This window comes from Acanthaster planci, linkage group LG16, assembly GCF_054643075.1.
Source record: "Acanthaster planci isolate LZ-2023a linkage group LG16, COTS_SCS, whole genome shotgun sequence".
Classification (NCBI taxonomy): domain Eukaryota; kingdom Metazoa; phylum Echinodermata; class Asteroidea; order Valvatida; family Acanthasteridae; genus Acanthaster; species Acanthaster planci.
Window position 1 is genome coordinate 6,418,573 of NC_141792.1, and position 17,278 is coordinate 6,435,850.

At 38.2% G+C, this 17,278-nt stretch overlaps 1 protein-coding gene and 1 long non-coding RNA gene across 10 annotated transcripts in view; one reads left to right on the plus strand and one right to left on the minus strand.

The window, feature by feature from the left end:
• The window catches only part of LOC110987568 (uncharacterized), a 38,901-nt gene that overhangs the window by 12,357 nt on the left and 9,266 nt on the right, over positions 1–17,278 (minus strand). Inside the window, exon 1 of one of the 9 annotated variants that reach the window (XM_087147374.1) lies at positions 7,772–9,710. The exons of 6 other annotated variants lie outside the window; for them this stretch is intronic. In XM_087147374.1, the coding sequence (XP_087003500.1) occupies positions 7,772–7,898 (127 nt within the window). In that variant the 5' untranslated portion in view covers positions 7,899–9,710. Of the gene's footprint in view, positions 1–4,488; positions 5,722–7,771; positions 9,711–17,278 lie in introns of those variants that run through there. 2 more of the 9 variants (XM_087147373.1, XM_087147381.1) reach the window with 2 other exon arrangements.
• Positions 1,416–16,757, plus strand: LOC147796440 (uncharacterized). The gene is made up of 3 exons (XR_015428017.1): positions 1,416–1,911; positions 2,810–2,956; positions 15,852–16,757. It is a non-coding gene; the product is annotated as an uncharacterized LOC147796440 (long non-coding RNA).

Here is a 17,278-nt window from a genome sequence, read left to right on the forward strand (position 1 = left end):
AGGTGGTCTCTGTTGTGAAACTGTACCGGTACATACGTGTACATGTATGTGCAATTTATAAAAGGCAACTTTAGCTAAAAACAGCCAGCAAAAATCCGAAATTTAATTTAAGAAGTTCCCAAACTTTTGTACCCGGACAGAGAGACAGTGTACCAAACCTAAAATTTACAGTAAAAATCTGCACAAAAAGCTAAAATCAGCTGAAAAGCTTAAATTTGCGCACCCATGACACACACGCTTTGAATTTTACAAAGTGAACATTTTTGCTTTAACAAAATTGCAGACCCTGTGCATGTACCGGTACAACTGTTCCTCCTTAAAATTTCTCATGTACATGTACAATGTAAATAGAATATGACAGAACCTTAAACATGTTTAACAAGATATTTATTATAACAACTGTTCCTCCTTAGGTGACTCAGAATGACAGAACTTAAACATGTTACCATTCAGCTATTAGCATGCAGTATACAGCTTGACATCTGCATGCCAACTGTGTGCCAATGTTGGCTATTGGTTTGTATATTTGACGTCAAGTCGCCGACATTGCGCCAACGTTAGCCCCCAGTATGCACTTTGACGTCAGCATACATGTACATGTACCAACCGTGTGCTGACGTTGGCTAGGTGTGGGCGACTATTGCATTTTAGTAGTTGTGGCAACTATCAATAAATAGTCGCGATTACATGTAGTTGAGACTATTTGCATTGTTTATTTATCCATTAAAAAACCATGTCCGTGGTTGCATAACATAACGTGTGGGTAATTTAGGACAATGTCACACTGTGTTTCACTTTTTAATTTTGGGTAGTTGGACTTTTACACTATCATGAATGAAATATAATATGGCTTTTTAAAGATAAAAACTTTCATCAGAAATGCTTATGATATTCCCTCTTTGCTTCTCTGCTTACTTACTACCACTTTTTGGAAGGAAACTTTAATTGTTATGCAATGCGATCAACGACATTTCAGAGGTGAAAAGCACACAGCGCTTACATCTGACTGGTGCCCACCCCTGACACAGTGCTACGATTGTAACAATGAAGGACAGGGACCAGTTTATGGCTGCGTGCATGCGTGCGCTGAAGCAGGCTGCGGGCTCCCTTCAGTTGTCGAGTCTGATGGTTGTAAACATGTCAAATAAACATTGGAGAAGAAAATTATGGGCAACGTGTTGCTGCTCTGAACACACGTGGCACAGCACTGCATGCTCTGCGAGGCCTGGTGGGTACTCCACTGTGTAGTTGCGGGTGCCGCTGGCTATGCGCTATGTACGAGTTCAAGCCACTAGTCATGGCACAGTCCGGCTAGTCGCCGCATCATGACTAGTCGACTATCTAGAAATTGAATGTCATGACCACCAATACCTTTTGGTATTGCTGACTAGTCGACTAGTCACATAGGCCTCACGTTGGCTATTGGTTTGTATATTTGACGTCACAATGCGCTGGCATAAGCACACAATATGCATGTTGACGTCAGCATGCCAGCTGTATGCCGACGTTGGTGATGGGTCAAGTTGCTGATATTGTTCCAACGTAGTGTATAGTGTGCATGACTTTGGGGTTTCGCCATTGTGCTAATGTTGGTGAATTATTTTACATTGTATATTCACAAGGTTTTACATGCCAACACAAATATATTTTGTGACTGACAAAGTAATTAATCATTCAATCCATCTTTTAGTGGAGAAAAAACTGCAGGAAACATGTCACGTCATTGGGCGTTGGTTTTATTGTTTATTATCCATAAACATGATGGATACTGGAGCTATTGCTACAACTACAAGTCATAACCATCGCAGTCTCAAGCAAGCTGCGAGTGCTACAGCATGTACAATATTGTGATTCGACATACATGTAGTGTCCTAATTTTTGTACTTGCAAGTTGCATTTTGTCTACAAATGGTATGTTTACACTGTGTAAATGTCTGTAGTGTCTGTCGTTATACAGGTCGCATAAAGTTTAGGTTAAAGCAGTTATCAGAAATAATAAACTTGAAAAACTTATAGATTTCAAGTAATTCTTACATACGATGCCTAACTTGTTACAATGGCTTCACTATAAAATGCTGTGCTGTGTTATTTTGCATGAAACGGTTAAATGTGCATGTACTTTGTGGTGCATTTTCACAAACTGCGTGCTTATATGCAGAGAATCGTTTCAAAATTAAGGTATGGAACAGGAAATTTGCAGAATTTTTTCGGCTGTTTTTAAGATCTTGAATACAGAACACAGACTGGTATTGCTGATCCTTTGTTTCGGTTTGAAGTATCTTATACACACAGAGCTGATCTAAGATTCATCATAAGTTTTGAAATTACCATTCCCGCATGCATGACGTATGCTGTTTTGAAAACAAACTTAAGCTCTGCTAAGTCACAGATCTGGAGGAATGGCTAATTGCATAGAGGTGAACAATGGGAAATTTTTGAAAATAGTAATTATAAGTAGGAACGCAAACAATTTAATAGCAAAATGTTTAAGTAAATGAGTTCAATAATATTACCGAAATATTCATTTGCTATCTACGGTACAAGTACGAGATACCGTACAATGTGAATATATGTTTCAGTCTTTTAGACTTGAATTCGGTGCAATTAAATATTGTTCATCATTCAATATTGTCATACCATGTATATCTCTTCACTGCTGACCACGTGTCACAAACGAGTCCACAAAATTATATACCATCTCCTCACAATTAGTTTTGCTGAATATTTTCAGTGTGGCACTTTTAGCTTAAAACTGAGCTCAAATAATACCTTGTTACTACAATCACCGACACTTTCCTCTTTTTTTCAGGTTTGGAACACTACCCCCATCTTCCCCCCAAAAAGGAATGCATGAGCATTCACCCACTTGGGACACTGACGTGTTTGGAGATGGTGAAAACACAGCCAGCTGCTTCAGAAACCTTCAAAGAGATTTGATTCACTGTCTGCCTTGGTTGTAAGTGCTCTAGACAACTGTGTCATAGAGATGTTTCTCCCTTTATGTATGAAAAATACATGCACATGGTGCTAACATTCAACAGAACATCGAACAAAAGGGGGAAACGTGGTGGGCAATATTGGGCAAAATTTGTCGTGCGGGAGTTTATTATCAGTGATTATTGACAGAAAAATAATCCGATGGCACAACGTCATGAAAAACACATAGGAATAACTACAGTTCCATGGAAAAAACATTCAGCCAACATCTTGTGACCATGTTTTTAACAATACCAGAAAACGAAGGTTGGCCTGACGTTTGTGTCAAGTATGTCACGCCAACGTTTGTAATAAATCGTCAGTCCAACGTTGAAATAATGTGTCGGGTCGAAAGCCAGCCAACGTGTCGGCATTATGAATACCCTACGGAAAAAATTATGTTGGGCCGATGCTTGTAATAAATCATATGCCCAACGTCGAAATAATTTGTCGGTTTGACATCCAGCCAATGCGTTGGCATCATGAAGGCCTGATGGAAAAACTTACGTCAGGTCAACTTTGCCTGACAGCATCACAATGACGACTCAAAGGCTGTCGCGCAAACATTGGCCAACGTTAGTCCAATTTACATGTGTAAGCATGCTACATGTACATGTATCTGGGATATCATCTGTTAAATGTACAAGAGTTTTATCCCAATTGAAGAAGCAAAGACACTATACAGTACATATAGCCTTATTACAAGTCTACATCCACTACAACCAAAATACACTACCAAAATACATTAAGCAAATGTAAATGGTAGGTACATTTATGTACATGTACTGTATTGTCAGCCATGCATCCCCCACAATCATAGATGACAAACCCTAGAGTTCAAGGGGTGTATTATATGCACACTGACCATGTTCTTTTGAGCCTGTCACAAAAAAGAAAGCAATTATTGGGTCGTAAAGGCTAAAAATCAGATGACCACTTAAAAAATGGCATGTAAATGCAGACATACATGTATACAGTACATGAATCTACAATACAATATGTTCCGTAGGATTGAGGTGTATTACATGTGATACAAAGATACTGACTGTTACAATTTATTCTAATTTATTCTATTATGAACAGAGAAATGTTTCCCACAAAATGCATACAAAAGTGTCATTTGACTGATTTCAAATACCCGGTACATACAGTGATATGGATATATATTTTTTTAGTTATGGCTAGCCATAACCTGACTTTAAAATTCTATTTTACAGCACTGCACAGTACATGCACATCAAGGTTTCTGAGAACATAGTGGGATTCCACATACATGTACAGTACACATGGCACAATAGGCCTTCAAGGTGCTCCAGTGGAGGTTACGTGTACATGTACATCCCACAGACCACAGTCAATGTTCGTTTACTGCTGTACATCTGGCATTAACATTACCAAATAAACCCTCACACATGTACATGTACAAATTATTCCAAACTTTGGCTCAACATTCAATACAAATGACAATTTAAAAACTGTTAATAACTCTACATCCCTATAAGTAAAACCTACCATGGACGGCCAACCACTATCCAACTCACACTACCTGCAGTATAGTATTGGCAGCCCATTTATCAGCCACAGAGACAGGTGTTTCTTCACTGACATAATACTAACAATGTGCATGCAAGTGCCACTAGAAGATCAGTAGACTGAAGTTGAAGGGGGTACATACATGTATGTAAACGTACATGTATACATGTACATGTATGCATGGAAGCTCAGACCAGTAAGGAAAGCCAAGGTTTCCTTATTCCAGTCTCTCTACAGACCCCTTGATGTTTATTAATAAACCTTGAGTGAGTGTGTATGGAGAGAGCTGCAATGCTAATGAGTGATGACTCATCCCTGGACACGTGGATACCCTGCAACCTCATTGGAAATTCTGAACTTCAGTCAGTTACTTGTATAATGTACCATAGCTGTGCATACATGTATGGTACCTTAACATGTTTCCTCTGCAAACTGAATTTCATTAATTGTGCATGTAACAATGCATGTTACGATGTCACTCCATGTACTTGTAGTGTGTGCATGAGCTCCAGGGAGTTTTTAAACATTCTCAAATATTTCAGCTAAGAAAAGCCAACACCTTAAAAAAATCTCCCACATGTACAAGTTAGAAATAGAATATAAAGTGGCTTTATGCTATCCTCATCATGGAACACCAGGCCCTTTGCCTGACCAGAGACTGGGGGGGAGGGTTCGTCAAACCAAAAAGTGGAACTTTTGGCACTGTGACCACATATTTTTATACAAAGGTCTATCACAATGAGCTTGGAATACTTACAACACTGAAAAGCTGCATGTCACGAACCCAAGGTTGCATGTAAGACTTGTACACTGTAGTTTACAATATTGAATAAAATTAACAAAAATACATCAATTTCAAACCCTTTAAGACACCTGAAATGTGGATATTTGCTGGAACTTCCTGTCGGTACACATGACTGGAGATTGACTAATTAATATGCAGAATTGTGGTCACATTGAGCTTAGAACCAACGTATAAGCGGTGGCTTGTATGCCGAATATTATGGTATATGTAAAATATTCAGTGCACAAAAAAAAAGACCACCAACAAGCGGAACTCAGAAGTGAGCGTGGGGGGAGGGGTTTGTTCGAACCCCTCAAATCCCCCCTTGCCTACGGGCCTCAAGACTAGAAACAGCTACAGGTACTGATAAACCATGTAGGACCTGTGACCTGTATAGTCTCTCATGTAATGAAAGCCCATGTACAAGTACTACATGTACTGTATGTACATGCTTACATTACATACTTAATTAAAGGGCTCATGAAGACCTCCGTGGGCAAACTGTGGATTGTTTAAAATATTCACTACTATGCCAACATCATGATAGGGGGATGTAAAAATGGAATACAATTTCTTAAGTAGTGGTTCTTTTTACTGACCCTCAAATGATTCAAATGAAACGTTTTAATCCTGACATATGATGGCGTTACTGCTGAGGTATATATTTGAGAACCCAGATTACAGTCAGGCACACTTTCCGTTCATCTACATTGTACCGGTAGACCCAAGAGGAACATGGACATTGAACACGCACAAGTTGCGTGCCTACGGAATGTCCCAATGTAAAATACTCACATTCACATGTACAAGTCCATGTGCATGATGCCCACGCACATGGAAAAAGCATGTGCACATGCAGTACGGCCAACGTATGAGAAATTGCATAACGTATTGCGTGGAATAGCAGGGGCCGATTTGGAAACGTACCCGTTGTCATTCCTGTTTCGTGAGAGCTGCACTTTGTCTTTGTTCACGGGCATGTTTGTTAATCCCACATACTGTGGGCGTGGCTTCTGACTTCAGCAAAACAAATTGTACGTGTTCAAAAGAAAACGATGTGACTTGAAATGTGCCCTGCAGTTTGGAGCTCTATGTCAGTCCTGACCATTTGGCCCTGGTCAATGGGACTTTCAAAGTCCAAATTCAACTAAATTTCGCTTTAGTTGGAGGGTTTTGCAGGCTTATACAATCTTTACAGGTGTTACTGCTGCCTCTGGCAAAAAATCATCTGATTCGTATTAACTCTAAAACACCCAAAATTTGACTGAATTTTCTGAACTCAACCCGAGATGTGCATTGACGTGCTAATTATGCACACGATATCTTCTCAAATGTATGTCACAGGCTCACAGATATATGCAAATGTTGTCACAGATATGCAAATTCTCTGTTGATGAGATACATGTACATGTACCTCTCGGGGGCGTGGCCATTTTGCCAAAAACGTTTGAAGTTTTTGCTTCCATTTATTAATCAACACAATAACTTTTACATTCTTGACATTTAAAAATGTACAATTTCCAATTACAACAAATAAAAACCACTTTTCACGGACCCTTTCATGTGAACATTCCTTTGGTGTTCATGTAGTAAATTTTTTTTTACACTTTCAACAATAAGATGGAGTTTTGTTAACTGTTTCTTGGACTGTTCCTCTTCATTCTTCATTCTTGTTCCTCTTCAGGGGGGAGACTCATTTTGACCTAGCACAGTCCATACATGGAGCTATACAAACTGACAAAGTTCACACAATAGTACTTGAATTACATGTACAGTTCTACATACAGTGTATGTCACGCATGATGTTTTCCAATTAATTTTCAGAGAAATAAAATACAAAACTGCTGACTGCATGCTACTCCTGTATGGATACATGTACAACTTTGTTAGTTACAGAGTTGGACCAGGTGAATCAAATTACGTAAGTTAAAGTGGGATCTATTACATGTACATACATGTATTCTGTCTATTCTTTCCAATGAATGTGGGAGCTACAAGTACATGTATTTCCTGTTGAATATTCTACAGGCTACATATGTAAATGTACATGTTTGTATCCATTAATTAATATTCACAAAAAAATAAAAAACTACCTACATGTACATGTAGAAGGCATTTACATTTGAAAATATAAATTAATAACTTTTAAAGACTGAACCTTAATTAGCTGAGAAACAACAAATATGCTCTGATTCATATAATTTCTTGTTTCAATAGCTGTACATGTAGTGCAGTGGATAAAAAGTAAACTTTTTTCAGGCTTACTTATGATCAATATGGAAACCTAAAGCAGCAGTGTGATATATAAAAAGTATTGATGTAAAACTTTAGGCTTTGAATGTTGAATATGTGGCGAGTACTGTACGGACTGCAGCCTGCCAGTCAACAAAGATTCTCTCAGCACAGCTGACTTCTCCAAAAAGAATGATTCTGTACTACATTTACTACTAACTGATCTTCAGATGACTAAAACCTTACCCAAAGTTTGACCCACGATGCCAACTTTGATTAGACGCAGAAATCCCTTGTTCTCAGCAATACAATGTCGCCACTTAGACCTACATGTACATGTAGAACATTTCGGCTTTGAAAAGTGCAACCCCATGACTCAGCATTGGCTGGAAATGAACTCCCACTGAAGTACATGTACACGTAGAGCTCAGCAGATGACAGAGCTGACCGATGCTAAAAACCTCTCAGGCTGACTCCAAAAGAAGAATCAATGTGTAAAAAAACAAAACTAAGACCAACACATGCTTTGTACCCTACTAAGCATTTGATTTGTTGGATTGGAGTAAACTCAGCAAAGCAGGAGGAAGTGGGCAAATTAACCCACTTTGCACCTATCCCTGGGAGAGAACAAGAGATCGTTTGTTGTCACTGCACAATACAGTATATGGAGACAAAGGAATCTTTCATAAGTACACACATGTACAATGTATGTACATAGTACAGTACATTTACACTGCAATTGCAAGTTAACCTGGGAATGGGAAATTCTCTTACAACTGTTTCTCTTCTCAGGAAATATATTTTCATTTCATGAAACGTGAAACATGTTTCCCACAGTGGGAAAAGATTTTTACAGATTTTCCCACAAGCTAGAAAAGATTTTTGCAGGTTTTCACACAAGCTACGTGTAGAAAAGATTTTCGCAGGTTTTCCCACAAGCTAGAAAAGATTTTCCCAAGTTTTCCCATAAGCTAGAAAAGATTTTCCCAGGTTTTCCCAAGAGTGAGACAACATCAAGTGTGTAAATTGAGACAGAAAACAAGTGGTTGGACAAAATGTCTTAGCACGTCCAATTGTGTTCAGCCATTATGAGGATTTGGTTGGACATTTACCATGTTGCAGTATGATTGTCAGATCACTAACACGATATAGAAATACAGTTCTGAAATACTGCAACAAGACACAAATCGAAAAGACAATTGAGTTCACAATATAAGCGATCAATGTGCCAAGCTCTGCTTGCTGCGCAGAGTGTGCAACATTTTGGCAACTTGCTAAATCCTATCACATTTCGTGCATGGTGCGTGATCGCTGCGATATGCAAGTCAATCATCCTGAAGAACGCCCTTATACTTGATCCATATTATTGTGACATTTAACGTTCATTCTTTAAAGCCCTATTCTCTTTTTCATTAAAAAAATTCAAAATGCGGAAAAGCCTTATGTTCTGTTCTTGAACAGGCGTAAACTTCTCGTTTTTGGATTTTCCACAGGGCATTCTTTTTGTCAAGATCTTTTTAGAGGGCCTTTTTGCATTTTGGGAAAATGGCATTCTTTTTTCCTGTTTCTCCTGGCTGTTCTTGTCTCCCAAATCCCGTTTCGTTTGTACACAGTTTTTCTTGGCACCACTTTAGTCCCTTTCCAAGGTTCAATCTTCATCAAAGTTGCCTGAAGCAAAGACCCTATGGCAAAGATGTGCCATGAAGCATGCTGTCATGATGATGTCATGACCTGAATTTTCACTGATTTTTTTCATATTTATTTTCCCCCGTAGGTTTGTACACATTTTTCAACTGCCGGAATGGTATGGACTTTGGTCAATTCACAAAATGACACTTGGTCCAAGCAAAGACGATATTGCATAGATGAACCTAGAAGCATGACATCACTTTGATGTCATGAAATGATTTATTAATTAACTTTTAAGATTTAATTTCTCCCATTGACTTTGTACACATTTTGAAACCCACTAACTTTGTACATGCATACATGTACATGTACAGTTTATGCTTAAGTGCTTACGCATGTCCGTTGCGTGATCAGCTGACTTGTGCGGTCGGTTGATGTTAGCGTTGTCACACAATCTTATTGCATGATTTCTAGATAGTTTGGCTGAAGGTTGTAAAAAAAATCACGTAAAATATCGAGAGAAATGAAGTCTGGGATGTCATGTCATCAGGCCTCAACCAAGTACTCAACACAAATCGTCCGTGCATGTATTGACCATTTGAGCGGTCTTGCGTCAACACATGGGTTTGATCGGGACAATAATTTTGAGGGGCCTATGTGTTTTCTCAGGACCTCTTAGGACTTCCCGGACCTGAAATTACACCAATTGAGTTCTTAATGGACTTTACTTGATCAAAGGATTCCAAGGTAATCCTACAAAAGCTGAACTAAAACCAAATTCATGCACCGGAGCAAGAAATTGCAGGAGTTGACACACCGAATAGGCATGATCACAATGATAGTGAGCAAGGGTGCACTGAGCCCAACAGCTACACATAGCGCAGCGGGCAGCTGGGTTTGGAAGCTGGATGGATGAAGTGCTGGAACTGGGTCTGGTGGAAAAAACATTCTCTGTCTGCACTTTCAGTGCTATGTAGCTCTGGATAGTGATGTTAGGGGAAGAGAACTGACCCAAATTAGCTCTGAATTTGCACTGACATGTAGAAACAAGAACTCTACAAATGGCCTTTTTTAGCATTTCGATACAGTCACCTTACACGTATGTCCAAATGATAAAAAAGGCGATTAACAATGATTATGTACGTCCTGTATGTTCAGCACACTGCAGATATCATCAACTTGCACATCTTCATTAACTCATTCCTGAGTACATTCAATGGTTTTATAATGATGGTTTTTATTCAAAGGCAAATCAAATCAGGATGGAGCACAAAATATGTTATGTACATTTGCAGAAGTTTCCGATTGCGTTGAACATAGGCATCAAAGTGACTAAAGTTCCTCAAAACACTCACAGATTCGGATTATACAGAATAGTTGAATTTCCTTATTTGCTTTGTGTGTATACATGTACATACATGTACATATACATGTACATATACATGTACATGTACTGGTAGGTACGTTTGTCCTACGTACTACTGGAGTGAAAGCTAGAGATAAATCTAATCTCCTTGTTAGTTCCGAGCATTGGAATTCAACGTAACTGCAGTTACATGTTGATATCAGAGGCACCGGTACCAAAGATAAAGGAAGCTGCTGTACAACAAAGCAAGGAAATTGACAGGTGATGGTGAAAAGGCCAACTGTTGCATTGACATACAGATTGCCAGCTCTGTTTAATGCAATCATGAATCAAAGTTTGTTTGTATGTGTGAGGTTTACATCCATGTACCACCATCATAAATGGTTCCTCATCAACATCCACATGCCTGGTCCCCTCCATTAACATTCAGGTCCCCACATACTCCCCATTTAGTGAGAACCCAGGCAAATCAATACATGTACATGTGCACACGTACGCTGTACATGTATTTGTGTTCAAGTTCTGACACAAGTTTTCCAATGCATCAACACATAAACTGCTACACCTAAATGTTTTCATTTTTGGGATGATACCGATGCTCATCGGCACAGACATGAGGGCAGTTTTCACACGTTGGATTTCCCCGGTATCGTTGATTGAGGAGTAATCGAAGCAGGACTGATCCTGAGAAGGATGAGAACATTTTCATCAAAGCGCTCGTAGCAAGACTGCAACCGACAGGAAGTGAGATTTACTTGTATAAGTAGCGTACACGTAACCACTTAAATTTATTGAAAGACAACTGCAGATATTGTTCAAACTGGACTCGGAAGAACAGTGCAAATGATCAGCATTCAAAAAACCCTGATATTTCAATTGGTCCCCGTGTCATTTGAAATGCCTGCAAATCTTCAGAGGAGAGAAGAAGTTGGCAGTTTTTATTTGACACACTTCTGAAAAATGCTCTAAAAAAATAAGGCATTTTTTCATTCATTTTTTCCAAACACTCAATGTTCATATTTCATTGTTCTCCCAAAAGGCAAAACTATATTATAACTGGTTCACTGCAATTACATACGTAGATTACATGCATGATTATTCACGCTAAAGGAAGCTGCTGTACAACGCAACAACACAATTAACAGGTACATGTACATGTAATGGTGAAAAGGCCTCCTGTTGCATTGACATACAAACAGATTGCAAGTTCTGATTAATGTAGTCATGAAGCAAATGTTGTGGATGTGTGGGGGGGGGGCATCCATGTACCGCCATCATAAAACTTTACTGGAACACATATAATAAACAATAGTGAAATGCCCTTGGACACAAATGCAGTTTTCTGTTTTCTTTTATGAATAATAAGGACAACATTCTTTAACTCCGATAATCTTCAACTTCAGGACCAGTTTTATTGTTCAATATTTTGAGTGTACATGTAGTTCTTAACATACACTGTACGCTTAAAAGAGTTTGTGCTGCTGTGCACTCACAGATACAGTTGTTAAAAGTAATCATTTGTCCAGTTACTGTTGATAGGAAATAAGATGTACTTTTGAAAGAATTGTGTGAAATTGATGTTTGTATTATTTATTTTTCTTTCCGTCTTTGAAATAGACGTTTCTTAGTTTGTGTATACTGATAGCCCTAACTGTCCCAAATCCTCTGGTGCTAAGATGATTTTACATGGTCACGGTTACTGTATTGCAGTAAATCCTTGTTCCAGCAATCAAGCCCCTTAGGAGAACACTGGAGTGTGCCCTCACTTGATGGTATTCTACATTTTGTATTACCTGACCGATAATTTCCCTACGTCTGACCAGATTTTGACAGGGATAAGGCAGAAAAGTACAGAGTGAAGTGAATTAAGCATTTGCATTAAAATAACTAATTCATTAAATCATGAGATGTTGATTTTTTTTTGTCTCGTGTACAAATTAAACGGAACTCAAAGTTAACCACTTCCTGCCAGGGACTCCGGGATCGGAGACGTATGGTTTATATGGGTGGCCGGGGTCTCCGAACTCGGACAAAGGAAACAGGGCCCTGTAACAAAAGACCGTACTCCAAACAAAAGACCAGGCTGCCAGGCTTTACTGACATTTTTCACTCTCAAAAATGGTGATAATCCAGCCTTGTTTTGAAACCGTATACCAGGGTTTGGGGCATTGAGAGCGAGCGGATTACCACCGGGGACAAAAGCACTCCACCACCAGAGGTGACCGACAATGTGTAGTGAACCGCTGCACATGAAGAGCCATCGCTTCAGCTTTGTATGTACATGTTCATTGTGTACAATGTAAATGTAAATGTACATGTACGGCAGTGCACTGAATGAATAAGTGAAATCATGTACACGTATGTACATGTATCGCCTGGCTAGCAATATGGCCATCTTAAACTAAAGTATCGAAATATGTATAATACAGCCGTTTTCTTTTAGTTTTGGATTGCAAAAGTTGTTCAGTCAGATTACACGTACATCTGGAAAATGTCGAATTTCATTGAAACTGGCCAGTATTCCACCGTGTTTACGTACACATGCAGATACTACAAACTTCTTCCCAAGTGTACACATAGAAGCTCTCGTTTCTTCTTCTCCTCATTCTTCTGCCAGGGTTTTTCTGCATGGCACTTTAGTCCCTGCCAAGCATGACATCATGATGCGTCATCAGCTACATGTATTTTTTTGTAGAATTTTGAATCTTTAATTTGTCCCCATATGTTTTATACACGTTTTCAAGGCAACATTTTGGTTGTTTAGTAATCTTCAAGTGTCATCAAAGATTCACGAAGCAAAAACCTTGAAGCAAAGGTAATACCATAACAATTACCTCATGATGACGTGATTCCAGTGATTTAATATCAAATATTATCGTACATTTCGAAAAACCATATAAAATCAACTGTGGCCTCCCGCAACATGCTGTTTGCGGCAAGTGGCAGAGTAAGATTTGGTCTTCAATTCATCTTATGTGGGTCAAATCACGCGACCCTTCTTATTATTCAAACATGGTACATGTACATGTAATAGGTATCAACTTGTTTTCAATGGTGTTAGTCAATGGGGGTCTAGTATATTGTTTGGCTTACACTACTCAGTACTACAAAATACTAAGTAATAGTCTGAGCCTGAAGGACCAAGCGCTACAAATTACTACTTCTGGCTAGGTTACTTCCATTGTTATTCGTACAGAGAACAATAAAGCCATGCATTCATAGTGCCACAGCACTGTATGATACATTGTCTTATCTACATGTATTGTATCTTATGGCTTCACGGACCAATAAAGTCATGTCCTCTTACAAGCGACAGGACTACTACATGTATATTTTACTACAACTAGTAATTTGTAGTACTATGTAGGGTTAGGGTTCAAGGAATCAGGAAATAGAAATATTTTTATAAATTTTACTAAAAACCTTTGAAATTGTGTCTTTGGGTTTCAATTTTAACCCATATTTTGATGCTTTCTTTGTTGTGAGCAATTCCACCATCATGGACATTAAATTTGGACGCAGTTTTCAAACTGGTCGTCAATTTGTCTGACTAAGAAGTTAAAACCACTTGATTGTTTGCATCTGGTAACATATAATGTTATTTTTATCTAGCAGTATGCATAATTAGTTATTGAGCTATTAGCATTACTAACAAGCGTCATGGACATTAGGCTAAGAGGACATGGGTATTGTGACCAACACATTCATTACAAAAACTCTGTGGAGTTACATGTATAATCTGTTTTTTGTTTCAAATGGCTTTAATGTTGATAAGCGTCATGGACATTATGCGAAAAGGACATGGGTATTGTGACCAACACATTCATTACAAAAACTCTGTAAAGTTACGTGTATAATCTGTTTTTTGTTTGAAATGGCTTTAACACGGTGAGGTGGGAAACAGTCAACAAGCAAAACAGTAACACTAATTAGACTGGCTCTTCACTCTCTCGTTATAAGTCTTTGGCAATTTTACTTGTATACAACATGTACCAGTGAAACTTAAAAACCCACCACTTTTTCAATGTGTTTGAAACTTGAGGATAAACCAGCTCTTAATCTATTCACTACCATACAAGAAACATTTACATGTAGCAAAAAGAGTAAGCATGGTACTAGCCTAGGCCCTACCATGGGCTTCTGTCGTTAATATTAAGTCACAATTTATAAATCAGATCATTTTGCACAAGTACTAACACATTTTATTCCAGCAGTCACCATACAAGCATTAATTAACAAACTTCACAAAAAAGCAAGCTTACATGTACCTGAAAGTTGGGGCTTTTGTGACACTGTGTTCAGAATGCAGGTTTGGCTATACTAAAAATGCCACATGCTCACAAAAAGTATGGCAGATTGTGTGTTGCAAAACAGCTTCAGTCCCTGGCTTATCTAGTTTTTTTCATCAAAATGAGGTCCTATTAAATGACACCTCACTTATTCACTCTCATCTGCATAAACAGACTGTTCCGTTTTCTAAAGAGGGAGTTTTAAGGCTGTAAGCATGATGTGTAATGTCCATGACATAAATTTTTGTAATGTCCATGACGTACAAAGTGTAACGTCCATGACGCTCATTTGAATATTTACACATATTTTTAATTAAATATTTTTGATAAATGGATTTATCTGCTTAAACTAGCTTTGCATTTGAAGTCTCATGAAAATGTTTTGTGTAATAGTAAGTTGCAATGTATTCTTTTTTAAAATGTGTCAATTCCTGTTTTCCTTACAGTAACGCTTCAATATATTGAGACCAATCTCAGTTCAACAGAGTTCTCAATGTAAATTTCTTTCTCTCCTTTACAAATATTCATTAGCAGACACATACAGTCAGCATTCTTTAGCGGGGTGGTGCTCTTTTGTGTTTGGTCATTTGTTTGTGCATGTGTGTGTGTTTGAGTATAAATGTATCTGTGTGCAATGTAGGAGTGGACATTCCACCGTCTGCAGAGACCAACACCAGCTGCTTAGCCATTGTGATGTGCCCAGAGTATTCAGACTTTGTGTAGCACTCTCTTGCATATTGCAACCTAGCTGGTCAGCATTTTCTTAAGCCGTGTACTGCAGTTTCTGCTAATTTATGGTTCTGCTGGGGCATTTAGGCTCCATCTTTTGCTGGTGAACTAATGACCAGATCGGAAGAACCTGCTGCCAAACAGCGAGTCTTTTGTATCTTGTGATTTTTAGTGATTTACATGTAAGTCTGTAAAGTACAATAATTTCTTGAGCCTTCCATTGTACAGCATTTGTTAAAAATTTGCCGACTCTTGCACGCTTTTCCAAACATAATATTCCTGGGATTCAGTGATTTTAATTTGAAATTTGCAGTTGGAATCCCGAGGTTTCAGCGAAGGGGCTCGGCTTTTATTCTCCCAGTACTATCGAAGCAGATCTAGGGTGGGCAGCCTAAGTAATAAGACCGACTTCCTTTGTACCCCAAGACCTACATGGGAGACTGGATCAACCCCTCCGCAGCTCGGTTTAACACTCTGAAGAAAAATTGGGCCGGAGGAACTAATCCATACAGCGGTGTATCATCTACACTTATATGTACATGTACTGTACTTCAGGCAGGACAGAGTGAATCGAGACGTCTTAATGATGAACTCTCCCAAAATAATTCTTTAAGTGTAAATGTGAAAGGTTTTGACCAGGTAGAGAAAAGAGACAATTTGCTGCTAAACCAATTATTTGTGGAGTCGGTCTCGAAAAGTACAGTACATGTATTTCGGAAAGAAGTATTTAGTAATAGTAATTATTGAACAGAACGGTACTCAAATGTATTTTTACTGTCCAATGTACGGGTGGAAATCTATAAAAACAGGACAAGTGTAAATACATGTAAGTGTTTCTGTAAGCGCTGCACGTCCTTCAGTGTAGTGGAAACATGTCGACAGCGGTGTAAAACTGGTTTAGTGGTCACGGATATTATTGTACATGTATTAATCTGCAAGACCTTTCTGTAGTTCTGGAAGTTAACCCTAACAGTCCTCAATCCTTCACCTGTTGGAGGACTGAGGACTGTTAGGGTTAATGATGCATACACATGTATATACGGAGCTGGATTGTGTGGCTAAAATAGAATCGTTGAAAAGTTCTTATTGAAGTTTGACCAAATTAATTAACGCAAAGGCCATGACGATAGATTATGTATTTTGTCTACTTGTCCAGTGTTTTCAAAACATTGTGATAACTGTTTCAGAATAAATCAATTGTATATAAGGGTAACTTTGATACAGTTTCTCTTGGGTCAACTTATTTGAATTGACAACAGCTGACATCTTGTATAACTTTAAAATAGGAAAACAAAACAAGTAATAATGTCATGGACATTACAATGCCATTAGGGCAAAATGGCACATTTTAAAAAAGAGGTGCTATGGAAATGAGGAAAAACCTAACAATAACACTTCCTTTTTTAAAGAAGGTAAACCCTATGCAAAATTATTCAAAACCTGAAAACAAATTAATATCTTGTATTATAAACTGGAGGTAAGTGAAAAAAGTGTGTAAAATGGGCTTAGAAAATGTAATTTTATAATTTAAACACAAATTTTCATAATGATGGTAAATTTAAAATACAAACAGAAAAATGGACAAGAAATCTGAGTTTAACAGTCCAGACACCACTCTTTCAAATAATATCAAATTTATTGTAGGACGTCAATTTGAAATTTTGGAACAACGGACACTTTTTCACATATTCATGAGCAGAGCTATGATGTTATACAAGGCACTGAATCTCAATGTTGCAC